This window comes from Phaethon aethereus (assembly GCF_964289735.1).
Source record: "Phaethon aethereus genome assembly, chromosome: 4".
Lineage (NCBI taxonomy): Eukaryota > Metazoa > Chordata > Aves > Phaethontiformes > Phaethontidae > Phaethon > Phaethon aethereus.
The window spans coordinates 83,615,054-83,640,580 of NC_138578.1; the positions used below are offsets into that span (position 1 = coordinate 83,615,054).

Consider the following 25,527-nt stretch of genomic DNA (forward strand, 5'->3'; position numbering starts at 1 on the left):
TGTTTGCGTTGAGGAGAACCTTGGCCACCCTGACAGTGCTGAGTGGTTTTGGAAGGGTTTTGGGAAGCGTCCGACTGCTGAAGCACTCTGGAAAAGCTCTGGCTGTGCATCCATGAACGCTGCAGGTTGCTAAGGGACTTAACTACTCGAGAAAGCTCTCTTGAACCTGCTGCTAGTAAAGCACTGGGACCAGTCCAGGAGTGAAACTGGAGAACCATTGCTGAAGGTACCCAGGGTGTGTTGGACAGATCTGTTGGGGTGAGGTAAGTCTGTCTGAGCTGGTGGGTAGATGGGGATCTCTTGGGGACCCCAGACAGACCCATGGAAGAGCAAGGATGGTCCTCCGTGGAAGGACCCACGTCCTCCTTGGAAGGACCCACATCCTCCCTGAAGGTAGGGCAGGATGGTGCCCTGATGGTGCACATGGCATCTCTGAGAGCCGTGTTACATGCAGGGCCCTGCTCGCCTGATCTCGTCCTGGTGTTGCTGGGTGCTCTCCCCCGTGTGATATTGTACATGACTGGAGTAGTCCTGAACCAGCAAAATCAACTGCGAGGCTTCAGGATGATGACACGCAAAGCTGCTGACAAGATTGGGGCTTGGGCTTCATGCTTGGTTTTGTGCTGAAGGATTCACTTGAGCAGGAGGGGGACATAGAGGAGACAAGGTGGCAGAAAGCCTGAGGTCAGTCCTCCCTGGGATCCCCTCTCCGTGGTCAGTGTTGCCTTTCTGTTAAGGGTTGGCTCTGTGTCCTCCTGGTCATCCCAGCAGCTTGGCTGGAGCAGGCCAGACTAGGTGTGTCTCAAACCCCACCAAATTTTCTCACTGATGGGGAGAAAAAACTGCCCAAGCATCTTCCCCCTGTAGTTCAGATACTCAACACAAGGTTTCTAGGAGCGGGGGCTCCCCGTGCCCCCCATAAACAGTCAGCCTGACAGAGGGTGGTGAGCCAGAGGAGGGGGGATGGCGCGAACCAGGCACTGACCCTGAGCAAATCCGTCCTGTCAGCATCCTCCGTGGGGTCGCTTTCCCTCCTTAACAAACAGCTCCTACGCTCTTGTTTCCATGCCAGGGTGATTTTTTTCCCTTTGCTCAGCACTAGTTGGCTTTCCGGTATGGGATGCTGCTGGAGGATGGGGGAAAGCATGTGTGTTTGGGGGGCCTGGAGCTACAGCAGTGCTTTGTGCTCTGCTCTCCATGCCTCTCTTGCTGCTCCAATTGATCCCAGCAACAGAAAATGTAAAAATAGATGCCAGGCGCTTTCTGCCTTTCCTCCCAAACCTGCCTTTTGGCAGCCGTGCTGCGTGGCTCACTGCTCTCCTTGACTCTCAGTGGAGGCGAGTGGGAGGAGAGAAGAGCCTTTGCACAGGGAAGGGTTTTACTGAAACTGTCTGGAGGCAGTTTGGATGTGCTGATTAAACACAGTGACCTAAATGAGTGCTCCACCATACATCAGTGCTCACAAGCAGCGTTACTGCAGCGGGATGTGGGCTCGCAAGCCCCCGGAGCACGTCTCACTTCCCAGGAGCGGCCCGAGAGCTCGCAGGGGCCTCCAGCTGCTTCCCCTTTCTGGGGTGTCTGCGGGGTGTTTTCTGTTTGAGGTTTCCTCTCCCGTCCCTGTGTGCTGGGGCGGCTTGCGCCTTCCTTCCCCCTGCAGAGATCCCTGGGGCCTCCAAAGCTTGCTAAGAAAAGCACCCTGGGAGTTGGTGGCCAGAGGCGGGTGGCTTGTCCTGGGTGTCCTGTGCAGCGAGGAGCTGGACCCAAGCTGGTGGCACCATCCTCAAGAGAGGCCTCCAAAACACCTCTGAGAAGTGGGTCCTTGTAGTCCTCGATCCCTGGTGCTGGACATGCTTGGCACGGCTTCCTCGATCTCCCCACGCTCCTCGGTGCCAGCACCTCTTCCACAGTCTGATTAATATAACCCAGTTAAATTCAGAGCCATCAGTCTGAGCCTGAGCTGTGAAGCCCACACCTGCTATTTCAGACCTGGAAAAGGGTTTCTATGGGCAGAAACTGGTTTGTTTTTCCAGGCGTATCATCTAGTCCCATAAAAGAGATCATGTCCCCCTCTGAGGCTTGGGCTTGGGTGGCCTCAATCCAGACCCGCCCCCCCCAGGGCTTCCCCCTGAGGGCAGCTCATGGAAGAAACATGGGAAACCGAGGGGGGTGAGATGGGGTTAATAGTGAAAAGATGCTGCAGGCATTTGTGTTTAGCTGGGCTGGGACTTGAAACCCACTCCAATCCTGCTCTCCTGCCGCATCGCGTTCCAGGCAGGGTTTGCACCTCCTGTTTCCACCAGAACTGATTCATAAAAAAACCCAAAAACCCAACATGGAACAACTTAATCCTCCCAAACACTTACCGTGTGCCATAAACTTAGAGCTCAGCCTAAAAATAGGTCTGTTCCCCATTTGAGGTGTAGTACTGACTGCTGATTAGGTCTTGGGAACGAAAAATAATTCCTTAATCCAGCGCCAGCATAAGCAGAGGTTTTTCCTTGAACGGACACTTTTTGAAGCAGATCAGGTTTTAAGGCTCGTTTTTTCAAAGGCGTCGCTGCCGAGCACCCAAATTTTAATGACCACAACATTTTAAGTGGTGGGACGGGAGAGGCTGAGAGCATATCCATGTGAGCTGAGCCAGCGCAGGGCTCTTACGGGCTGTTACATCTCATCGTCTTCAAGCTTGTGCCTTTCCTTATGTTAATCCACCCAGATTTTCTCTATTTTTTTTCCATGGGGTGACGTAAGATATAAAAACTACTTGCGAGGTTTTTTTTTCTTTTCCTGCTAAATGATTCAGCCCCCAAATCTCTCCTCTCCCAGCTGGCAGGCTGCTGCAGCCCTTCCCTCTTGAACTTCTTCCAGGTCTTGCATCAAACTGAGCAATGTAATATTTGATGTGCTGTGGCCACAGCCTGTTCCAAGCAGCCTTTTCCTCACTGCTCCTATGGGAAGAGTCCGCCTGACTCACCTGTTCCTGCTTCCCTAACTGCTCTGTGGCGGTGGGTCAGCCTGTTTGGGTGTCTCTTTGCAGCTGGTGACTCTCTGTAAGGGGTTAATGCTGCTTTTTTAATTTTTTTTTTCCTGCATGCCGGATATTTTCAAACTTGAAGCGTGAGTACTGAAAGTTTTGCAGTGAGCATCGTATTGGGGCTGGGATAAGAAAGTGGTAGGAATAGGACTGGGTTTGCTGGGGATTTAACCCCGTGTCTGTGCCCAGCAAAGTCCCAGGCACTGTCCCTCCTGCGTTTTGATGGCAGTAGAGTTGGATGGTGAAGGATCTGGGTGCTTCCAGCTGTACATTGGTATTATTTATCCTGGCATCCCAGCAGGGAGTTAGGGGTTTTGTGGCCTCTTCCCCAGGTACCATGTAGGCTGCCCAGGCTTTCCAGCTCCTCCCTTCGTCCCAGATGCTATAACTTCCCCAGCAGTAATTCAGAAAGTTCTGGAGGATGTGATTCAAGTTTACTCCTCACCTTGGTGATTTCAGTGTGGTCACGCCCATCTCTGTCCCTTCGCATTTTCCTTCTCTTATTTTTTTTCCTTTTCTGTGACTTTGCTTTTCAAGTGGATGTAAAGCACCACCGGGATTTTTATTTTCTGGGAAATCACTGGGAAATTGTCAACCCAGGTCTAGAAGTTTCTTTCACCTCCCATTGCCGCCTGCTTTGCCTGTGAAGCATGTCACGGAGAAATGGGGTCTATCCTGAACCTATGGATTTCCCCATACCTTGTTAAGGGGAATTTTTGTACTTTGATCCAGGAGGGATCAGAGCTGCTGGACATTGGCTCTGCTGGAGACCAGCTCATCCTGTGGCAGCCACCCTGGAACCGGGGGAGAAAGACGGGGCATGTTGTGGGAGGAGAGGAGCGAAGGACCGCTGTGTCAGCACTGGTTGTGGGGGAGAAATGGTCCTCTTGTGGCCCGTGTTTCATGGTGCCCCATCTGAACATGGTACCGCTGTGAACTGGAGAACTAGAAGGTGTCTCCAAGTGTCTCTTGCTTTGGTGTCCTCTCACCCCCTGTTCGTTCCAGCTGGCAGGAGGCAAATCCCCTCTCCCACTGCATACCAGGGGTTGCTCCATGCCCTGCCAGTGCACGGGCTATTCCCTGCAGGAGGATCAGGCCCTAAGTGGAGGTTGGGAGGTTTTTTCCCCTTCTGCAGTGAATGTTATGGAGGCTTTTCCCATGCTCCTTCCGTCTTTGTGTGCAAAGCTGTGGAGCAGAGGCTGCATTACAGGTTTTGTCTGGGGCAGGGCAGTGGGGAGCATCCAGCAGTAATCTGCTGCGGAGTTAGTTGAAGCTTTTGTGCTGGTGGATATGGCCAGTATCTCCTTTGGGAGCTCTCACAGCCCCGGTGGCACAGTGCTGGGCTTTGCTGACTAGGGTGAGAGGTGTTAAAATAAAGTCCTTTCCTCAGCTCAGGCTTCTGGCTGCCTCAGTTTTTACAGACATTTCAGCAGAATTGAGGGATTTGGAGGGGGGAAAGGTGATGGATGTATAGATTTGCTGCATCCTCCACCATCAGAGTTGTGATCACCGATCACATCAGGTCATTGCAGATCCCAAAGCTATACCATAGGCTGGAGACTGCCATCAGTGGGCTGTGGGAATGCAGGTATTTCCCAAAAATCCAGCAATCTGGCTAGGGTAGGGTTGGGTTGGGTTGGGTAGTGTAGGTGCTGCATGGCAGCTCCTCCTGCCCATGAAGAGCTCCAGGGTGCAGCATCCTCTAAATGCTTGATGACAAGGCACTTCTAGGCAAACTTCAGCATCTTTTTTTAGGGTGAGGCATGGAGGTTCTGGCATAAAGTTCTTTTAATGAATGTTGTTGAGTGCCTTTGCCATTATGGTGCTGTCTCTGACTTGAAAGGATTTGTTCTGAGTCACTGGCTCTTGAATATTTAAAACAAGCGCAAAGCACCATCTTTTTTTAAACACAGGCTCACAGCAACATATCAACTGACCATTCAGAAATTTGGCCACCAGTAAATTCCCCCTGAAACGCATGGCAGTATCTGCCGCCAGGGTGAGTGAGATGGTGTTGGCCAGGTTATTTAGTGGAAATGCTTTAGGACGGGGAGGTAGACAGAGCTCTTGCAAAGCTGTTGCGGTTCAGGGAGAGATCTGGTTCTGTGTGACACCTCCGTTCTTGGTGTTTCCACTCTGACTCAGGTCTTAGGTGACTTCTGGGGTAGTTATGCTAGCTCCCACCCAGCAGCATCCTCCCCAAGGTCTTCCTGGCCTGTGGCTCTTGGAAATGATGGAGGGGCCTTTCCTTTTCTTTCCTTTCCGGCTCCAGGTGGCACAAGCTACACTCCAAGGCTGGGAAGAAGGAGAAGGAGCGTGGTGAGATCCTGGTGAGCATCCAGTTCACGCGCAACAACCTTACAGCCAGCATGTTTGACCTGTCCATGAAGGACAAGCCACGGTCGCCCTTTGGCAAGCTGAAGGACAAGGTGAAGGGCAAGAAGAAATACGACTTGGAGTCGGCCTCTGCCATCATCCCCAGCAGCATGGGCGCCCTTGACATGGAGGATGACTATGACATTGGGGGCAAGAAATCCAAAGTCAAGGGCTTCTTCTTGAAGAACAAGCTGCGCAAGTCGTCCCTGACGCAATCCAACACCTCCCTGGGATCCGACAGCACCATCTCTTCTGCCAGCCTGGGCTTGGCCGCAAATGTTCCTGAGGTAACCAAATCCCCGAGCAGACACAGCAGTCTGTCCACCGAACGCTCTGGTAAGAGGATAACGGTTTTAATCCCCACCCCCTTTTTTTCCCCTCCTTTTCTTTGTGAGGGGCTGTTAGAGGCTTTCCTGCAAATCTGTTAACTAATTGTTTACCTAAGAAGTGGCGTCCTGCACAAACTCTCTGACACCTTCTGCATGCTGGCAGCAACGTGCTTGCCAGAACAGGGGAGACATCTGAGATCTTGCTTTTCATGCTGAGCCTGTATACGAACAGCCTGACATGTTGATGCTGCATGTGCTCCCTGCAGTGCACCACAAGCTCGTGGGCTACGAGGATGCTTTAGGACTGCTTCTTCTCTGCCCTCTAAAAGCGGGTCGCCAACACTGACTTGTAGCAGTAAGCTCCTGGGAGAGGGCTGGGTGAAGCAGAGCAGGTCGCTGCTGCCCGGCTCTCTAACGAGACACCTCCGGCTTGGAGGCAAAGCCGAAACAGTGACCGGTTCCCGGTGATTAAAGCAATCTGAGCTCTTGGCGCTCAGAGAGCGGTGATTTGCAAACAAAAAAGGCCCTTGTAGTGAATTAATTCTTGCTGTCCTCCCTTCAAAACAAAATATATAATTAAATGGTTTAATTGGCTGGAGACAGCAAATTCCCATATTGGGTGGGAGTCCCTGGGTACGTGCTGCTTCTCACTGTGCTGGCGAAGCTGCCATCCTGATGCCTCTCGGTTTCTGCTGGGTGACATTCCCGTGTGGGGCTGGAGAGTGAGCGGAGGCACCGGTCTGGCCCTGTCATGGTCGTGGTGAAGGAGACAGGGTCTCTGGCTAGGAAGGGAATGCAGCTGCATGTCACCTAAAGTCCAGGCAGTCCTCTTCACCAGGCTCCCCACGTAACCCCAAAAATCTGCTGAGCGTCAGCAATAGCCACAGGGTCAGGCAGTGGGAGGGAGAAGCAGGCGCTGGACCCTCCTGGTTTATGTCACGCAAAGCAGCAGCCTGGCCTGTTGGAGCACAGCTCAGAGGCTCGTCATCTTTTATTCAATGCAAACTCTTAAATCACATGGAAGCATAAACCCTTTAAGTACCTTCTGGATAGTTTCTTGCATTTATTATTGATCTCAGATCCTCCCAGACAAGGGGTTTGTCATCTTACAGAGACTCCTCTCCGGATCCTGCAGTGGGAGGTGATGTGCTGGGGGACAATATCGTGTATCTTGTACAGCCGCATACTTGTGACCCATGCTTTGCATTTCTAGTAATTTAATTATATTCCAGTAGAGCCTGGGAGGGAAAAAGCCAGTACGATTTCACAGATGTCCTTAGTGTTTGCAAGTAGTTATCTTCTGATAATGACGCTTGTCATACCTGTGCCTGTTACTTAGATGGCCTCACCTCTGTTTTGTGTTTTATTTCCCCGCAGTGAAAGACTACTTGCCATCTCCGAAGCTGACCCACAAGAGAGCATTGAGTGACGATGTCTCCCAAGTCAGCCCAGTCCTGGAGCCAAAAGCAATCCAAAGCCTGAAGCCAAAGAACGACCTCATGTCCCGGTCTTCCCTCTGCATCAATGGGAGCCACGTCTACAGCGACGAGCCTGCACCAAAGAGCCCCGTGTCTGTCCCGCAGAGCTCTGCACCGCTGTCCGTGCCCAGCGCCCCCAGACGGCAGGAGGAGGGCTTCGGATTCACCCCCCTCCATCCCAACTCCCACGAGGTGCCTTGGGGGGTCAGCAACTTTGAGAGGACGCAGCAGAGAGAGGAGCCCAGGTTCATCCCGTCTCCTCCCAGCTTAGCGTTGCAAGAAGAGCTCAAGGTCTCTACGAAAGCTGTCACTCTCAGTAACCATCTGGGCAGAGCCAAGATGGAAGAAAACAGTCGCTTGGAGGGCAAGCCGACTCAAGCTGCAGCACCCATGGTCTTCTCCACGGACATGACAAAGGACAAACAACCCGAGGAAACGAGGAAGGAAGACAAGAAAGCAAAGGGCAACCTCTTCCACCACGGGGGCAACAAGAGCGACGCGGGGAGCAAAGGCCAGGGGGAGAAAGTGGGACCCTCCCATGGCTTGTCTGTCCATGTGACGGCAGGGGGAGATGAGAAGAATAAAACCAGTGGCTGGTTTGGTTCAAAGGAGCCCAAAGAGTCCCCTCAGAAACCCAGGTCAGTGAAATGGGTGTGTTGATGTCTAGGCCATTAACTAGCTGCCCCAGCCTCCCGTCTGCAATGGCTGTGCTGTTAAATGCTCTCCAGCATCAGCAGGAGGAGCGGTCCCCATTGCTCAGACAAGATGATAGCGGGGGAAACGCTTCTTTGGTCTCAAATGTCTCAAAGGGAGGGTGATTTTTCCTGGATCCTCCCCTTGCTTCCGCCACAAACCAACTCCATTTGTCCTCCCGGGCCGTGTTTCCCGGTTGGGGAAGGGAGGGGATCCCCTTCACGGAGATGGAGTCGTTTCCCTCCTCAGATGTGAGGCTCAGCGTGGTCCTGCCAAGTGTTTCTGTGGCCTTGAAGTAAAGGATTGTTATCCTTTAATTAGCTAAAAAAGTTTCCCTGGCAGTCAGTGTAGGATGTGGGACATAGTGACATGTAATCACATTTTTTTATTAACCTCGCACCCCCTCTCTGTCGCTGATCTGGCCTAGGGGTGCGGTACTTTGATAACTTGAGATATTATTAATATTTCTGAAGTAACTAATCCCAGCCCTGCTCTTTCCTTTTCCCAGCCCAGCCCAGCCTTCCCTCCTCCTGATTATGAATCTCTAATTGTTCTCGCTTTGCGTGATGATTCATCCCTCCAAATCCTCAGCACTGTATTTGTGGCACACAAAACGTGGTGTTCCTGCTGTTTCTGTGCGGGCTTTATTGCGACAGTGCGTCACCCACGTCCATCCCTGTAGCCCCCGGCAGCTGAACTGGGGGTCTAGAAGTTGACCAAGAGCCTGCTGTGGTGTTATCATTGTTCAGTGAGAGGGAGAAAACAGGGTTAAAAGCAGCCAGAGAAAATAACTAGCAGTCGAGAGCTGGTTGAATCTAGAGGGTTGATTTATTATAGGGGTTTTCTAATCTTGGCTGACTTTAACCTAATTTATTAAGCAGAAGGATTTTAATTCAGTCTAAGCCTCCTTTAATGAGGAGGGCACTCATGGTTTTTTCAACCTAACCAGATTCCCATATGGGTTAAACTGCTTCTAAAGTGCTGCTCAGATGTAAGTGAGGGCGCGAGCACGTCACTCGGCGTGGCTTCAGACCAGGGGCAACCCCAAAAGTCCTCCTCTTCTCACCCCACAAGAAGATGTCGTGCTTGTAGTGATCTTTAAGGCCAACGGGAGGCAAGAACGTGGTGCCAGCCCCCTTCCCGAGGACCAAAGGCTGCGTGTCCTTGTGCTGCATGGGACACACGGTCCCTCGAGAGGAGCACGTGCTGTTGGCGCGAGGATGGGAGAGGAGCCACAAGGGCTGGTAAGGCCTGGTCCTGCCCGCTGCCAGCGCTCCCAGCTGCACGGGCAGGGCGGGGGACACTGAGGCAGGCAGAGAGCTGCTCCCCTGAGACACGAATACCCCATCTCACTGGGCCTGGAGCTCTTTGCCCTGAAGCCTTTCATTGGGGAGTGAAGGCTGGCTCGCACAGGGGAGGTGATGGGGAAGGGAAGGACCACGCAGGATGTGTGCTCTCTGTCCTTGAGCTGCTCCAGCAGCAGGAGGGACAAACACGAGGTCCTGGGACTGCTGTGGCTGCATTCCTATGAATGGGTCTTTTATTTCCAGGAGGCTTGAAACCCTGGTAGTTATTTGGCGTTACGTCCGAGTGCAAGGTTTGTTTCTGGATGAGACTAAAGGACTCTGGTCTCTGAATGCTGTGGTTGAGGAAGGACAGAATATTACCACTCAAGATTGTTCTTTTTAATTTATTTTTATTTTGCCATAATAAACCTGCTGTTTGATTTAAGTTCTAGAATAGAAAAGATACAGTATGAAAAATAAACCCATAAAAAATCCTACTGTATGCAGGCAGTGACTCCACAAGCTGCCTGAGCCAGCCAGCGAAGTACCGTAAACCTACAAGGTACACGTGTGATGGGATGGGAGATGCCCACTGCATCTCCCTCTGGAGCCTCTTCCTTGATAAATGGGTGAGAAACCTGCGGGTTTCCTCCTGCTTTGCAGTTCTGGGAAGGAGGCAGACCCGGGGCCGTGCGTTGCAACCAGCCACGCCTGCCCCACTCTTCTGATGGACGCTGCTGTCTTCGAGGGATGTCCGATCCGCCTGGAAATCGGCTCCCAAGCGCCTGTAGCATCCAACCCAGCAGATAATCGCTGTGAGTACAGAGGGGCCCTGAAACACTGCTGGTTTCTAACAACCTGCTGCCTTTTTTAAAATGACAGGTGCTGGACCCATTCCCAGCATTATTCCTTTCCCAGAGGTTTTTCACTCTGTGGGTTTTTTTTAATCTACTTCAGTGCTCACAGTTTAATTTCAAGCTAAGCTGAAACTAAGCTTTGCTTAGCGTCGGTTTGCTGTGGCATGCTGAGGATGGCAAGGAGAAAGTTGGATGAGCCATGCAACAGGGGCTCCTCCGGCTGGGGTCTTCTCTCCCAAAACCAGGAATCGCTTTGAAGCAGCATGGGCTGGAGGGAACAAATTCACAAGGGCCCCTTTTGGGGCGTTTATAAGCATCTGAATGAGCTTTAATTGCAATTTGCAATTTGAAAATGGGAAGTAACGAGCTTAAACTGTAGCAAGGGAGATTTAAGGTAGATATTAGGAGAAGTCTCTAATGGAGGATGGTGAAGTGCTAGAGCTGCCTGGCTGGGAGGGGGAAGCCCAGCGTCGGGGGCTTCAGGGACTGGGGTAGATGAGCACCTTTGGGGACCGTTACAAGAAGCGTTTGTCCTAGCACATGGCCCGGGCTGGGCAGTGGAGATGGTGACTGAGTCTCATTTGATGCAAAAATGGCCTTTCCATCACCACGGTCTGGCTTTCCTGGTTCTTCATTTCTTCATTAATTACAACATTATTACTTATTCTAATGATATAGAACACTCACTTTTCTGATTTTATTCTTCTTCTTTACACTGAATGACCTTGTGGACCATGCCACTGATTCAAGTCAAAGCTGTTGAAGAACTTACTAGGTGTTGATGGTGTCAGACTGAACATACGGTCTGGTGCCATCTGTATTGTGATAATCAAATACGTATGGTCTCGCAAGCGTGCGGTTGGAAAGTTAGCAGTGCTTATCTGTGGGTGTTCTGTGGATGTCCATCTGCATCTGGAGGAGCTATTCAGTTACCAGTGTAACTTCTAGAGCTGAAGATGGATTAACCTTTGCTTTGTAGAGAGAACCAGCCTCTGTATCAAGCAGTTTTAAGTTTTTGACTTCTCTGCAGAAAGGAATTTTTCCCTCCTGCCCTCCTGATTCTGGAAACTGCAGCTTTGAGGCTCCTGTCAGCTGAGCCAGCAGCATTTTCTCACCTTTCTGCCCACCATGGATAGGTCAAGTTTCACGCGGAGCTGAATGTGGGGAGAGAGCATCAAAAGCAGTCACCTTTGCAAGACCAAAAAACTCAACCTGTAGTTGATTAAAAGGTCTGTAATTAGAAATATGCTTTTACAGTTAAGGTTTAAATTAGCCTGCAGCTAAGACAAGTTTGGCACAGCTTGTCTTTAACCACTTGCTCTTGCAAAACCACACCCTTTCTAAAATAAGGAAGCTGCTGACTTTCAGCTGGTTTTAACTTCAGCTTTCTGAAGAGGTTTTATATTCTGTTATGGGTGATTTTTGCTGACCATGCATGAGCTGGCGCTGCCCTTTGAGCTGCAAACCTGCCTGCTGTCTTACCCAGGGAGAAGGCTGGACATTTCTGCCTTCAGCCCTTAGTTACACATGTTTATTCACTGACTCTTGATGAGGAAGCAGGTCGCAGAGGTTGTGCTTTTCGTCCCAGGCTTTGCTAATCTGTGGTGGCTACCAGGCTTTGATACTGGCTCGAATAGAAGCAGTAGGAAGATAGTGTTTGCTCTTTGGAGACCTGAATAAAAGACTGTTTGGGGTTTGTTGTTCTTAAGGTTGTGTGGTCAAGGGTTGTATGTAAGGAAGAAGCTCAGCAGGTTTATTTGAGGCAAGGCCTGGGGCTAAAACAATTGGTTTAACTATTTTCAGGCTTTCCTACAATGTTATCAGAGCTCCACAGGTCCAGCTTCCTGCAGCATGAATCAGGATGATAAAGTGGGGTTGCATCTCACACTTGGCAGTAGGAAAAAAAGAGAAATTGTGTGCTGTCTTGTAAAAATAATTGCATTAGTGCCATTTGCAGATTAAAGTCCTTTCCCTCCGTCACTGCTTTTAGGAGAGGAAAATGTAAAATCACTCCCCACCTTGGTTGTCACTCCTCCTTCCATAATACCCTTACATCCAGTGGTGAGGCTAAATATTGACTTGAATTCCTCGCTCTTCATCATGTACCCCTAAAAAGCACATTTCCTAAATGCTGGAAATCGGAAGAAGGTTTTGAACAATTGGAGCATGGTCTTCGGACAGGCTGGCAACGGGGAGCGGTGCAGGTGGACCAGGTGAGCTTGTCAGTGGGGTTGAACACTGATGCGTGTGACAGCCCCCTCCAAAGCACCGTTAATAAGGACTTTCAAAGCAGAACCTGGGAGGCTGCAGAGTTTGATGAAGAGGACCACCATGTGGTGAGAACCAGGGCGTCACGGATAACAGTGATGCTACAGATGAGTCCATGGCGGGAGCCATCAGGGTCACATCCCTGCCACAGGTCTAGTATCCACGCGAACTGCAAAACTGCACGCCTGCATTGGATCACTCGTGGGGTAAAAATGATCAGGGATGGAGCAGGACATTATCCCTCTGGCACGAGGGGTACAGGGAGTCTGCAAGAGTGAAAAATGGCTCTTAAAGTGCCTCTGCCTTCCTTGTGCCTGCTGAGCCTGCACTTCCCAGGGGTACACATGAAGCAGGATGGTGAAGTGGATCCTAAGCTGGCACCAGTTCAGCCCTGGTGAGACAAATCTGCTTTGTAGCTGTCCAGGTAGAGCACAGCCCTGCTCCCACCCTTAAAAGTGGGTGTTGGGATTAGCGCTGTGCATCTGCCTGGGCTCCTGCCACCCAGATCCTATCTCTGCTGGGTTTTTTTTTTTTTTTTTTATTCCCGTGGTTTTGGTGCAAGTATCTCTAAAGCAGGACTTGTCTGTTCTAATTGGGGTGATGGGCAGGTGAGGACCAAGGGGAAAGCAAAGTGGTTATTGCACAGATAGCTAAACCCCTTGCTCCCACCTCTCAAATTGCTATTTAAAAGCAGCATTTGCATATATTCTCTGACTCCTTCCCTCTTGGGTTCCCACCCTGTACAAAAATGTCCTGGACTGTGGTACCCATCTCTTCCTAACCTCTTTCTGCACAAATCCTGCTGTGCCAGCCTCGCTTGGCGCCGGTGAGAGGAAATTCCTGATCCCTGCCAGGCTTTGGAGCCACTGCCGGGGCCTCCGGCACCCCGTTCCTGCCACCCTGCCCAGCTCACCTGCAGCGAGCCCCAGCTGCGTGCTTGTCTACGGGGACATGGTGCAAAAAGCAGCTTGTGAGTGGTAGTGTCACGGCACTCCCCTGCTTCCAGCCCTCCTAGGCTAGGAGAGGTTTTCCACTTGATCTTCAAGCGCAGCTCTTAACTTTGGCACATTATGGCTGAATTTGAGCCCTGCCTTCCCCAAAGTTCTGCTTTTTCAGCGCATGTGCTGTTTTCTTTATCTTCACGGTGCAGTTTACCCACCCTCTTGCAGATTAGCTGCCGTGACTGGGAACGGTGCTGTGTGACTGTGGAGCTGGGGTGGCTGCCTTCAGCCTGACATTCAGGCTGTGATCTGTAGGGGGAAAAAAAAAATCTTCCTGCATTGAACAAGCTGTTTCAAATAGACTTTCCATCAGGGGGTTGCTCAGCAATATTTCATGTTCTTTTTTATTTTTTTTTTCTGCTGAGAGGCTAAAATGCATCTGTGAAGTGCTGCCAAACAAATAAATGAGGGCAGAAAGGTACCCGCTATTTATTTTGGCTGGCAGAGCTGTGTGCTGGGGTATGGGAGAAGGAGGGTGAATCAGCATTTCAATGCAGCAAAGATCTTCAGTGAGGCTGCTGCCACAAGCGGAGGTTTCCCTCTAGAGGAATATGCTGTCCTCGGCTCCTTGTTTCGCTGAGCGCTTCCAGCATCCTTCATCAGAGAGGGGAAGGTGGGGTGGGTTATTCGTGGGGAAAGCAGGTCTGCTGCCAGCGCCGGGCTGGTAACCAAAAGAGGGGACGCTTGTCCCTAAGAAAGGAGTTGAACGGCGACGGTTCGGTTGGTTCTTTGAAAACCCAGGGGAAAGATGCGGGCTCTGCTGCCGGGAGCTTGCGGCTGAGAGTGGTTTGCGTGGTCCCTGAGCAAGCCCCAGATGGTCCCAGCAGGAATGGGGGTGGGCAGTGGAAAAGAAACTTCAGCAGGGGGTTTTGGAGGAGGAAAACCAGAATCCCACAAAAAAAAAAAGGTGGATTGAAGTTCTGTCTTTGTATCTTTAGCTTGGCTTGTGTATGCTGGGGGAGGATGGTAAGGGACTGCTGCTTGGCAGGGGAGAGATTTTGGGTCCTCCTGCACCAGAGCCAGAGCCTGCATCGCTTCTGTTTTGCTTCTCTCCAGGAAAAGATTCATGTTCGCTCACCTTGTTCCCCAGGTGAAGCACAGCCTTCACTTTGCTGCATCCTGACACGGACATGTAGGTCACAACCAGCAATCAGGGGCTGCCAAAAGCACCATCCTGATTCCTGATGGCCCAGCAGGCAGCCCCTTGGGGCTAGGACCAGCTCACTGAGAATGGCCAAGAGCTGCTCTTTCTCAGCAGGTCTAGCACCCCATGAGCCTCATCACAACTTAGGGAAGGAAGACAGAGTCATCTCAGGTGTGTTTGAAGAGACCTTGAAGCTCTTTCTCCACCTGTGCCGGTGAGGATCAGTGCAATCCAAGGCACTGCCCATCATGTCTGCCTGGGCAAGGGGCTGCTCTGGCATCAGCCATGCACTGGGGAAGGAATTTTAACCACTCAGCCTTCTGGCAGCTGTGAAGGTCGTTAGCAGCGAGCACTCATTAGGAGCCTGAAGCTGATTAATGCTCCATAGCTATTTAGTGCTAGAGCCTAGCAGAACTGGCTGGATCAGGCCTTGGTTGCTCTTACGCAGCACTAAATGCTGTTTAAGCAGAATCACGAATAAGGGATCTTAATCTGGACCAAAACATTAAAGCAAGTGCCAGTGAGAAGGAGCAATTGCAGGAGCAAGCAGAGGTAGGGCAGTGGTGTGTACTGTTTGCAGCCACCCTGAGATTGTGGTGGTTTAGGTTGGACCTTTTTGCCTTCCCCTGCCAGCTGGAAAGGGAAATCTGCTGTGTTTTGCCCTGTTCTACCACAGATAAAACCTATTTGTGGATCCTGTGAACTCACCCAGCTGGGCTCTGGGTCCTGGGCAGCTGTGCTTTCTTCTGGAGAGCTTAAATTTGAGGGTGATTAGGGGAAAAAGGTCAATTTGCAGTAAGTGGCAGTGAACAGGAGCCTGTGCTCTAGCATCTGTGTTTGGCCAAGGAGCATGGTTATTTGTCTGTACCTTCTGCATCCAGAAAACCCTAAGAATTGAGGAACTCTGTCAATACAAGCCATAATCTTGAAACCTTTGGGATGGCAAACACCAAATAGCAGTGACGGAGAGATGGGCTGCCCTGTCTGTTTGTGCAAATGCTGTCGTGCTGCGCTGGTCCTGCCTCATGGATGGTCTTTCACAGAACAGCGAGGATGCCCTGCGGATGGTCCAGAGTGAGTCTTGTGCTGGAGGCAGGGTTCACGTGCGGAGCACCCCAACCTCATGCCAATCCCCAGGTCACAGCATGCCTGGAGAGGCTGGGTCCCAAGCAGAGAGCGGTTGCCGGTGTCTCTGGAGTGGTTTGTGCCTAAAGATCCATCACCTTCTCCATCAGCTTCTCCCATCACTTCTGGAGATTTTCTGTGCTCACGGAGAGCTCAAAACACCCAGGAAGAGCTAAGCTGCTCAGAGTTATCATCTGTGGAGGTGTGTGCCTGGCTGCCCGCAATGGGTTTTCCACCCTGCTACACACCGGTGGTCCAAGCCAGGAGAGGACATGGGGACGCGGCGGAGCACGACTGGGCTGTGCAGAGATGGGCACCTGTGCCACGGCCACCATGGCTGCTTAGTGATAGCAGGAGAGGGCACCCATGAGCTGTCTCTGCCTGCAGCACCAAGTGAGCTGCAGATTTGAGTGGAAATGAAGGTTTCGAGGCTTTTTTGTGCCTGAATTACTAGTTCTGCTAAGCAGTGGCTGGCATAGTGTTTGATGGGTGCTGGAGTTGAGCCTGTCATGCTCGGCCGCTCGCTGCGTGTGTTACCTACATAAAACGGGGACGGGGGACTTCGATGGCGCTGATTGCATAAATAGCACCTTTCCAAGGTAACCACTCAGAAGATGATGCTTGTGGGGGGCTTTGAAGCTGCCAGGCATGGGGAGAAGTGGGTCCTACTGCGCTGCTGCAGTGCGCATAGGCTCCTGCCTGTTAGTGCATCACTCATGGTCCAAGTGGTGCTGCCGGCACGTAACCCTGCCTGCTTTAAAAGCAACCGATGCTGACTGCACATTCACACATAGTTAACTTTTGCCTCAAGATGGCATTTTTGTGCTTTAAAATGTGTCTAAGGCTTTTTGTGCATCTATAATAACAGAAGAAAATAGTTGTCCAAGTAACTTTGCCATTTGTCAGTGCATTGACCATGATCTTCCAGGGCTGGACATACCCCCTGCATATTGGCAAAGCAATTACTTTATTCATTCCTTGTTAAACTTTGATAAGCCCAGTGCCGGCTGATCAATGTCCATATTTCTCCCAAACCAAGACTGGGGTCTCTTTGAGGCTTGGCTGTTGTGGCCGATGCAGAAGAAAGTAATCCCATCGGCTCAGTTAAGGGGCAGCGCACCCACATGTGCTGGTGCTGGCTGCCCCCATCCTGGGGACAGGATTGCTCCTGGCAGGGGTGAGTCAAGGGGATGGGGGCTCGGGAGGAGGGAGCATGGCAGTGGGAGCACTGGTTGGGGTGCAGGGTGTCTGCACCTCACCCTCCGTGATGTGAAAACCTCTGAGATGGCCAGCCCTGGCCTGGCAAGTCTTCCTCGGGGGTGGTGATGCTTATTGCGAGGAGTTTGCAAAGGAAGATCAATGAAATCCCAAAGAAAGGTCAGTGTAGTCCCTCTTGAAAAGGCAGCAAAGACCTGGCTGTCTGAGACTTGGGGCGAAGTGCAGGAGGAGACTGACAGTCTGAATTTGAGCTGTGCTGAATCCCTTCCTCTTTGGGGTCCCCTGTGGGGGTTCAGGCATCTCGGGACCTCAGGCCAGAAGTGATGTGACGAAGGGCGTGTGGAGAGGTTGGGCAGAGTCAGGAGTGGAACCAGGGCCACATCCTGGCTACATGCTCCCTCCTGCTTGGCTCTTGTTCCTTGGCTGCCCATGGCCACACCACCCTCTCTCCTGTGTGAGAGGGAGCACCGTGTCCACTGTTGTCCTGATGTTGCCAAACAAGTAATGAAGCACTGGGGTAAACTGGGAAAGACTCATTCCTGTGTGCTCTTACTGGCTTGAGTAATCCTGATTCAAGAGCCCAGCCCAGCTTCTCGTACGCAGCCTGCCCTAGGTAGGCACCAGCGTTGGCAAAAAAAATGAGCCAAGTCCTTGGGCCGCAGGAGGTGGGAAAAACCTCTTGGGCTCCTGAGTCTTAGGGCTTGCTAAGGCGGAAAGGGGAAATTTGGAGGACTGTTCTAGAAGAAGGGCTGCTCCTTCCTTCTTGTCGTGCATGCCCTTTCCATGCCTTGACTCCATAATCATTGCTCTGCCTAACAAGAGAGACGAGTATGTATTTGATCATTGCATTGCTTTGAACCGAAGCGTTTGTGGTGTGTGTGGTGTATGCTTGCAGCACTGTCACAGCATTAACCAGGAGGACTGTTTTGTCTTCCCTCCACAGCCTGGAAGTGTCTCCTCAGGTAGAAACCAGCTCAGATGCTCCTTCTCATTTTCCTCCCTGCTCCCCTGCCCAGTTTCCTCCTGCCGCTGTAGCCCATCTTGCTAGCATGCCAAGCGCTAACCTCTCTCCCGCTACTGGAGACAGTCAGTCTGGATGCTTGTCCCCTACCAACCCATTCCTCAACTCCCTGCAGAGCAATCCCTTCTTTGAGGACCTCCTCGCTGACCAGGTACTAAATTCTCCTTCACCTACTCACTTTTTCTCTAGTTTCCCGTCTGGGCCGCATGCTTCAACAGAGGTCGCTGGGAGCTTTTATTCCTCTGAGGATTGCAGTCCCTCTGCCTCCCTAAGACATAAAGACCCAGAGAGAGAGCCTCCAGCCAAAAGTGTTTGTGTCCCTGTTCCAGAAACTACTCCCCCATCACAAAGAGACCTTCCTCCTCTGGACGAGAAACCTGCCGTCCCTCCTCCCCTCTCGGAGTGGGACGATACCTTCGATGTCTTTGCAACCAGCAGGCTCAAACCAGAACTGAAGAAGGACAACTTCTTCGCTTCGGTGGCAGCGGAGGGCATGGCTTTCATCGACGATCCCGATGCAGCTAGCCCAACAGAAAGATCAGCCGAGCCAGCTCGTGAGAAGGGGGCAAAGGTATTTGAAAAGGCTGATTCACAAATCGGCAGTGAAATGCCTGCAACTCTACGATCTTGGACAAATTTCTCCGGTTTAGATGTGGGGGCAAATTTGGTGAGCACAACCCAGGAAGCAACTGTGATAGAGGATGTGCTGAGCCCTGTGTCTGTAGGGTTGATGGGAAGGAGGAGGAAAAGCAGCACGCCTACGGTTTGGACAGCTGCCTTTGCATCGGGAAATCCCGGGGGAAAAGAGGCTTCAACGTCACTAACTGCTGAAAATAGCGCTAGGGAGGAAGGGGACAGTAATGAGGAGGAATCCTCTAATGTAGGGACAAACGGATGGATGACCATAGCCACCGAAACTGCTCCTGACCTGTCAGAGAGCGCTCAAAGCGTGGCTGAGCGGGAGCACGTGGGTCAGGAGAGCGTGCTGGGCCCGCAGCCAGCCTTCCTCAGTGAAGGCGCCTTTGAGGCGAAAAGTGGGTCTCGCACTGCCACTTGTGTGTTGCCCAGAAGCACCTTTGCCCCCGAGCTCGCCTCTGAAACCCTGCCAGGCAGTAACATGGTGGCTGTGCCCCCGCGGGTGCTCGCAGATGTGGCAGCACGACAGTTCCCCGTGGCCCCTGAGCCAGGGACGGAGCCCCAGGGTGCTGGTAGTGAGGAGGAAGCATTCGACATACGGACTTCAGTCTACCGGCTCCAGGCTAGCATGCGGCTCGAGGCCAGCGAAAACCGTGTAAAGCTCAGCTCCGACATTTGTGAAAGCCATGTCGTTCTCTCTCCGTGGACAGGTACCCGAGAGAAGGAGGAGATGGCGGCCGGCTCAGCTGCGCCGCCCCCCAAACCTCCAAGGTGGTTCGCAGCTGCGGGCAGTGGTGGGGACGGCGAGGAGGAGGATGCTTGCAACCCGCAGCCGAGGCAGCGAGGCAGCAAGGAGCAATGGGAAGACACAGAGGGCCAGAAAGCAGACGTGGAGCTGCTGAGGAGCCGTCTGAGCAGCGAGCCCTCTGTCCCGGTGTCTCCTAGCCCACCTGCACCGGGACTGGATGTTGCTGAAGCTGGGAGCGAGTTCCCGGTCTCTGAAGGTGCCGAATGTGCTGCTGTGGACTCAGCAGCTAATTTGGAGGCGAGAGCTAGCGAGCTGTCAAAGAGAAACACCTCTTTGGGGGAAGACTGGTCAGAGATGAATGAGATGGATGCGGCTGAGCAGTTCGAGACTTGCCCGTCGAAGTTCTCTCTAGATGGATTAGGCCAGTCGGGTGCTAAGGAGAGCTGGAGCCAGCCAGGTTTAACTCCTCTGACGGGGGCCACAGATCGTGCCGGGTGGGAGATGGCCTCCGAACAGGAGACGTTCCCTGAGGAGCTCAGTATGTTGGGACTAAACCCACCTTCCAAGCTAGACCTGGGCCAGCCGGAAATCTTCTGGACGGCTCTGGAAGAGCAGGAGGCAGCCGGTCACCCTGTGGATCTTGGCTCAGCGGCGCAACCCCAAAGGTTAGCGTGTGGGGAGAGTCCACCCCAGCCGGAGCCGGCGTGGGGTGATGGTGAGGGGCAGCGCGGTCTGGCAGCCGGCCCCACCAAGCGAGCAGGAGGCCAGCCTGAGCCTTGTGCTGCCGTGGCCGGCCCTCCCCGGGAGGCAGAGCAGGGCAGACCCCCCGCCAGCAAGCCCGAGGGGCTGTGGCGCCGATGCTCGGCAGACAGCAGGATAGACTTCAAGAAGGCCGATTTCTGGAAGCCAGATAGGGCGGAGGAGAGGTGCGAGCAGGATGCTTCAGCCCCGCGAAACCCCTTTGCTCTGGCACTCAGCCCAAATGCCCCAAGCAATCCCTTTGTGGAGAAGCCAGCAGATCCCCTCCCTGTTCAAGCTGTGCTGCCCGAAAGGCTTGGTCAGGGAGGCTTCAGCTTCAACCTCCACGAGGAAGCCCTCGGACAAGGCTTCCAGTCCACTAACCACCCTGGGGACCCGCTAGGCAAGCCTCCTTTCCTGCATGACAGCCAGCCCTTGGCCTTCTCCACCCCTTTCCTTGTGGCTGCAACTAACCCTAAACAGTTTGATTTCCCCTCCCCTGTTGCGTGCCCCGCGAGCAGCGGGGTCCCTGCCGCGACCAGCCGCGCAGCCGCCCAGCCCTGCCCTTTGCCGCAGTCCGGTGACACACAAGCTTCAGCGCTCGTGGTTTTGCCCAGGGAGACACAGCCAGCTGAGAAGCCCTTTTTCCAGCAGATGACCAGGTGAGCACTCTGGGGAAGGCAAAGGGTGTGTTATTTGGTAGAGGTGAACCCTGTCTCCCTTCTGCTCTTATTGGGGGGGCAGATAAGTGGACCCTGGCTCAGTGTCGGCAGTTCATGGTTGTGCTGACTCCAAGGAGGCTGCTCCGCATGTTGCTGCAGGTCCTCTCTCCCTCACCTTCCCGTGGTCCCAGAGAGTCCAGCCTGAACAGTTCGAAGCCTTGGCTTTCTCAGATCGTGGTGAGGAATAGCCGCTGGTGTCCTGTGTTTGTCCTAAACTGGGGCAAACAGTTTGACGCATATAAGACCTGCCCCAGCTGAAAATCCAACTGCAGCAGAATTGCATCTGCATTTCACCCAGTGCTAATTTTGGCTCCATCATCTTCCCTACGCTTGCAAAATAGGTGCCTTTTCCATGTCTACCAGGAGAGCTTCCAGCCGTTAATGCTCTCATGAGTTCCCTTATGGCATGTGCGCAGCTACTGCCCCTTCCCTTTTCATTAATTCAGCTTTGGTTTCTTTCCTTTTTAAACGACCAGCAGGTACTAAACCCCTTCTTCTCTCCATAGCCAAAAAAAAAAAAGTAGTTTCACCAGGATGGTGGCAAAATGCCATTCTCTCCTCCCTCCTGCTGAGATGCCCGTTGGTTATGAAGCAAGGTGGGACTTAACCTTGAGGATAATGGGAGTGGGAATGGGGGTACCGTGGCAGTGCATCAGAGGAAGGAAGGGGCTGTTCCTCCTCCCAGGTCAGTCTCAGTATTGTAGAAATGCCATGAAGGAGAGAAAGATGCTCAGTTTAGGGCATGGAGTCTTGCTCTATGTCCTTCAGTTCATCTAGTTCTCCTGGTACACCTTCCCCTGGTCTGCCTGGGCAGGACAGGATTGTCAGAGGCTCCGTCTGCCCGGAGTATCAAGGATCAAGCTCTTACAGTTTACATGGGGACCTGTGTCTTCTAGCAGTGATTTATTTGATCAGCCTCGCTTCTGTGACAGAAGGCAAATGGAGCTTCATGGGGGCACTGAAATGATAAAATCCCATCTGGCCCAAGAATAATATTGGTCATAGCCCTGGGGACAGAGAGGGCAGGAGGATGGGGACGGCAGAACTTAGCTGAGCTTCAGCCCTTCTGCATGGGGATCCCTCCTTGGCTTGAGCGTGGGTTTGATGATGTGCAAAATGACCTCAGGAGCAACGACCAGCAAGAGATGAGTCTGTTAGCTGTTTTTTTTCTTCTTTATCGAGGCCAGATGCTCAAATCATTCTTGATTGTATTATTCATCCTCCAACAAATAACCTTGTTCAAAATTTGCAGATAGCAGGTATACAGAAACCTCCTGAATTTTGGTGATGTTTGTTATATTTCATGGAAAGAGAAGTGTCCTGCAATGCCGAAGGGTAAAACTGGGCAATGACAGAGGTGTAGTCCCAGGGCTGTCTTTGTCAATAATATGTGCTCACCGTCATCTTTGGGCTTGACTGTGCATCCATCCAAGGCCTGCCTGGCTCGTGGGAGCAAAGTGGGCTTGGACCTAAGAGCTGGTCATCACGTCAGTGCTGGCTTCTGTCATGAAACATGTCTGAGAATCCTTGAACATCTCTGCTCTGGTTTCTTTACCTGTAAAACACAAATGTTTTGGATACTTGCTGCTGTGATTGAAGAACCTTTGAAGAGTTACCGAGGTCCCTGTGGAAGACTCTGAGGTTCTTTATAGATTGGGGAGGTGTGTCTAATTGTCACAGGGGGAGAGAGGAAAGCTGGAAGGGCCCTTTTCTGGGTCCCCATGGTGATGCTTGCCTTTCCTAGAATCATCTCCTATTAGCCTGGTCAGTGACACATGGACAAAGAAGAGATCTGGTAGAAAAAAGGTGGAAGAAAAAAGGAAAGACTTCAGACTTAGAACAGGCATTAAGGCTTAGCTGGGACAAGAGTGTCTTTCTCTTCCATCAGATAAAGGAGGAGCTGGTACCTGGTGTGGATTATTGAGAGTCTGGTGTGCTGGAGTTATGTGCCCTCCTTGGGGAGATGTGGGGACCCATGTCTCTTCCCGGATGGCCAGAAGGGCTCTCTGCTAGTCACCTTCTTCAAGACGGCAGGTCAAGTGGTAGACCTGTATATGTGAGTGACACCAGCACCTCCTGCCTGGTCTGGCTGGGGCACCGCCTGGTCACAGTGGGTGGGAGGTTGTGCCCTCCTGGAACAGCTTCTTGTGTGCCAGACTTGAAGATGCGGCCAGGGGATTCAGAGCCTAGAAGAGCACGTGTTGGGATTGCATTTGCAGATCCTTCCCCGTTCTCCTGCAGCGAGAGAGGCTCTCGCCACAAAACTGTTGCCGCTGGGGTAAGGTGGGTGCTCGGAGCATCAGTTGCAACACTCAGGTGTACGGAGGCTCCCCTTTGTGCTCTTTGGGGAAGGGTGGGATGGTGCCTTCTCCTCTGGGAAGGTGTCTCTGCTCACATCCCCTGGTACCGATGGGATCTAAAGGACAGCCCATGACAATGCTGTGGGGACTCTGCTGCCTTGGAGGGACACAGGAGTTGTGCAGCTCCCTACCCATCGATTGGGAATTCAGATGTGTGACTATTGCAGCACGTCATGGCCCTTGTAGGTGATGGGATTGGGGACGCCACAGATGCTGAGATGGTATTGGCACATGCTGCTTTGTGCCTTCCTGATGTCAGGAGTGCAGCAGAATTGTCCTCTTATGAAAATGAGGTTTCAGGTTAAATCACATGCCAGTCTTTGATCTGAATGTATTTCTTGTGGAGCCCTTGGGGCTCGGAGGGTGGATTGCCGCATCCACAGATAAACCTGGAAGAAGAGTTGCTGATCCTGAGTTCAGTCATTCCCTTTCCTCCCATACACCCTTTCTTTGTGGAGGTCTGGCCTTCCAGTGCTGTGTGCTGCTGCAGGCACAGCAGCTTACCCACAAGAGACTGATTTCCTTGGATTTGTTGTCTTGTTCTCTGTGAGAAGCATTTTAATGGGTTGGTAAAGACTTAATTTCCAAGTTGCTGTAAGGCAATCTCCCCAGTTTTTCCCTGTGCTCAGCAATGATCTTGGGAGCATCGCTGAAAGCTGTGCTGAGACACAGCAAGGCTTGCTCAGAGAGACAGAACAACGCCGTGCCACCGTCATCCTGAGATGTTTCATCTTGAGTGCGTTAAGCTTCGTTGTAGATTTAGGTCCACTTGGAGATGCAGTATTGGATTAGGCAGGCTGTCAGTGTAAGCAACTAATTTAACTCTCAAGTTCACCTTCATCAGCCAGTGGATGGAAACAGGTCCAACTTCTTGGCAGATTTATCAGGGCTTCAGATGTGGCTATGAGGCGTGAAGCAACCTCTGCTCCTCTGGAAGTACACCGTGCTGACCCTCCCACAGTGGCACGCAGGTGGAGGAACGCCTCCTGCTTTCGAACCTTCTCAGAATGACAAGCTGAGGGGGGCAGAGCCCCCGCTTTCCTCAGCAGGAGCCCTGCACACACTACCCTCTCAGTGGGAAGGAATGGGATAATGATTTCTTTAAAAAATTATTATTTAAATACCTTTTCCAGCTCTGCAGAAATTAATGTGTTCCCACTGGCAATGGGACTGAAAGCTGCCTGGCATCAGACTTGCAATAAGAGAAGTCCCCCTGCTTTCAAAATGCATCCAAGCTATTCCACTTGGCGTCCCAAGGCTGTTGCTGGCTTCCATTCTGTAGAGCGGCCTTGGTAAGTTTGGTCCAAAAGAGGTCCCCTTTAGAGGTTTAAAATGGTTTGAGTGCTCGTGACAGCCAGCTAGTGCCCTGCAGACCTCTTGCTGAGGGGTGTCAGTCTCCCGCTTCTGCAGCCATACTTTGGTCTTAGTCTCAGCACTGGCTGTGGGGATGCTGTGGGGTTGCATGAGGCCATGGTGGCATTTGGGACTGCTTATCTTCAGATTTGGCTGTGATGAACAGTCCTGGCAGCTCCCTTGCCGCTCTCCTTCTCAGACTCTGTGTTTTGAGGAACAGTAGAAGTCCTACAGTGGTACTAGAGCGGTCTTCCCCAGATCCTGCAGTCAACCTCACTCATTTTGGGCTAGGAAGGAGGCTAGCAGCAGTTCAAGCAAGCAAAGTCATTACATTTTTTTTAAAGGACTTGGGAATGAGCAATTTTTCAGGATCTGTGCACGGCCTCCGGTCTGGTTCGCCCTCGCTCCATTTTTACATCATAACAAATGGACAACTGCTGGACCGCTTGTAATGCAGTATCATGGTGTGTGTCGCTCTGCTGGTGAAGGGCTTAGTCTACAGTGGAGAGTGCTTGAGGCTGATGCGCAGAACAGCAACTTCTCCAACCCCTGATGCTGTCAGTGGGCTCCCACTTAGGTTTGTGGGATCTCTGTCCATGCTTTCAAGCTGCCCAGGAACCCTGGGCTCTGCCAGGCTTTGACAAGGAGTGTTGATGCTTTGGCTTGTTGGAGCTGGTCAGTGGCTGCCATTGCTGCCCTCTCCTACCAAATGGATGACAGGAGGCATCATTGTGGTTGAAGAGGACTTCTAGATGTGCCCTGTCAGCACAACGGGGAGACTGCTTGTTACGTCCTGACCCCGTCAGCATTGACAAGGCACAAGGACACCAGCCTTGAGGACTTGGGCCATCTACCTGATGCCTTATATGTGATACTTACGCATCACGTGTCCCAGCCTCACCCGTCATCTCTATCCTGGAGCAGGGTTGAAAGCCACCTGCTCTGCTTTCAGTACGGAAATAAAGCACAGTTGAGTGGTTACAGCACAATATGGACTCGAGAGGCGCCTGTCCCAGCTTGGCTAACAGCTCACACAGCGTCTCTGGGTGTTACTCCTCCTCCCACAACCCGTCCTACCAACACCCTGAGGTCCCCATTTGTAAAGAGAGACTGCGCTTGGCTGCCTAGCTTTAGAGCTTC

At 52.1% G+C, this 25,527-nt stretch overlaps 1 protein-coding gene across 1 annotated transcript in view; it reads left to right on the top strand.

Annotated features, from left to right (window-relative positions):
* Positions 1-25,527, top strand: part of RAB11FIP5 (RAB11 family interacting protein 5) — a gene marked incomplete at both ends in the record, with an annotated part of 38,869 nt that overhangs the window by 10,864 nt on the left and 2,478 nt on the right. The window contains 3 exons of the mRNA XM_081998724.1: positions 5,307-5,746; positions 7,117-7,855; positions 18,020-20,614. Of these exons, the coding sequence (XP_081854850.1) occupies positions 5,307-5,746; positions 7,117-7,855; positions 18,020-20,614 (3,774 nt within the window). The remainder of the gene's footprint in view (positions 1-5,306; positions 5,747-7,116; positions 7,856-18,019; positions 20,615-25,527) is intronic.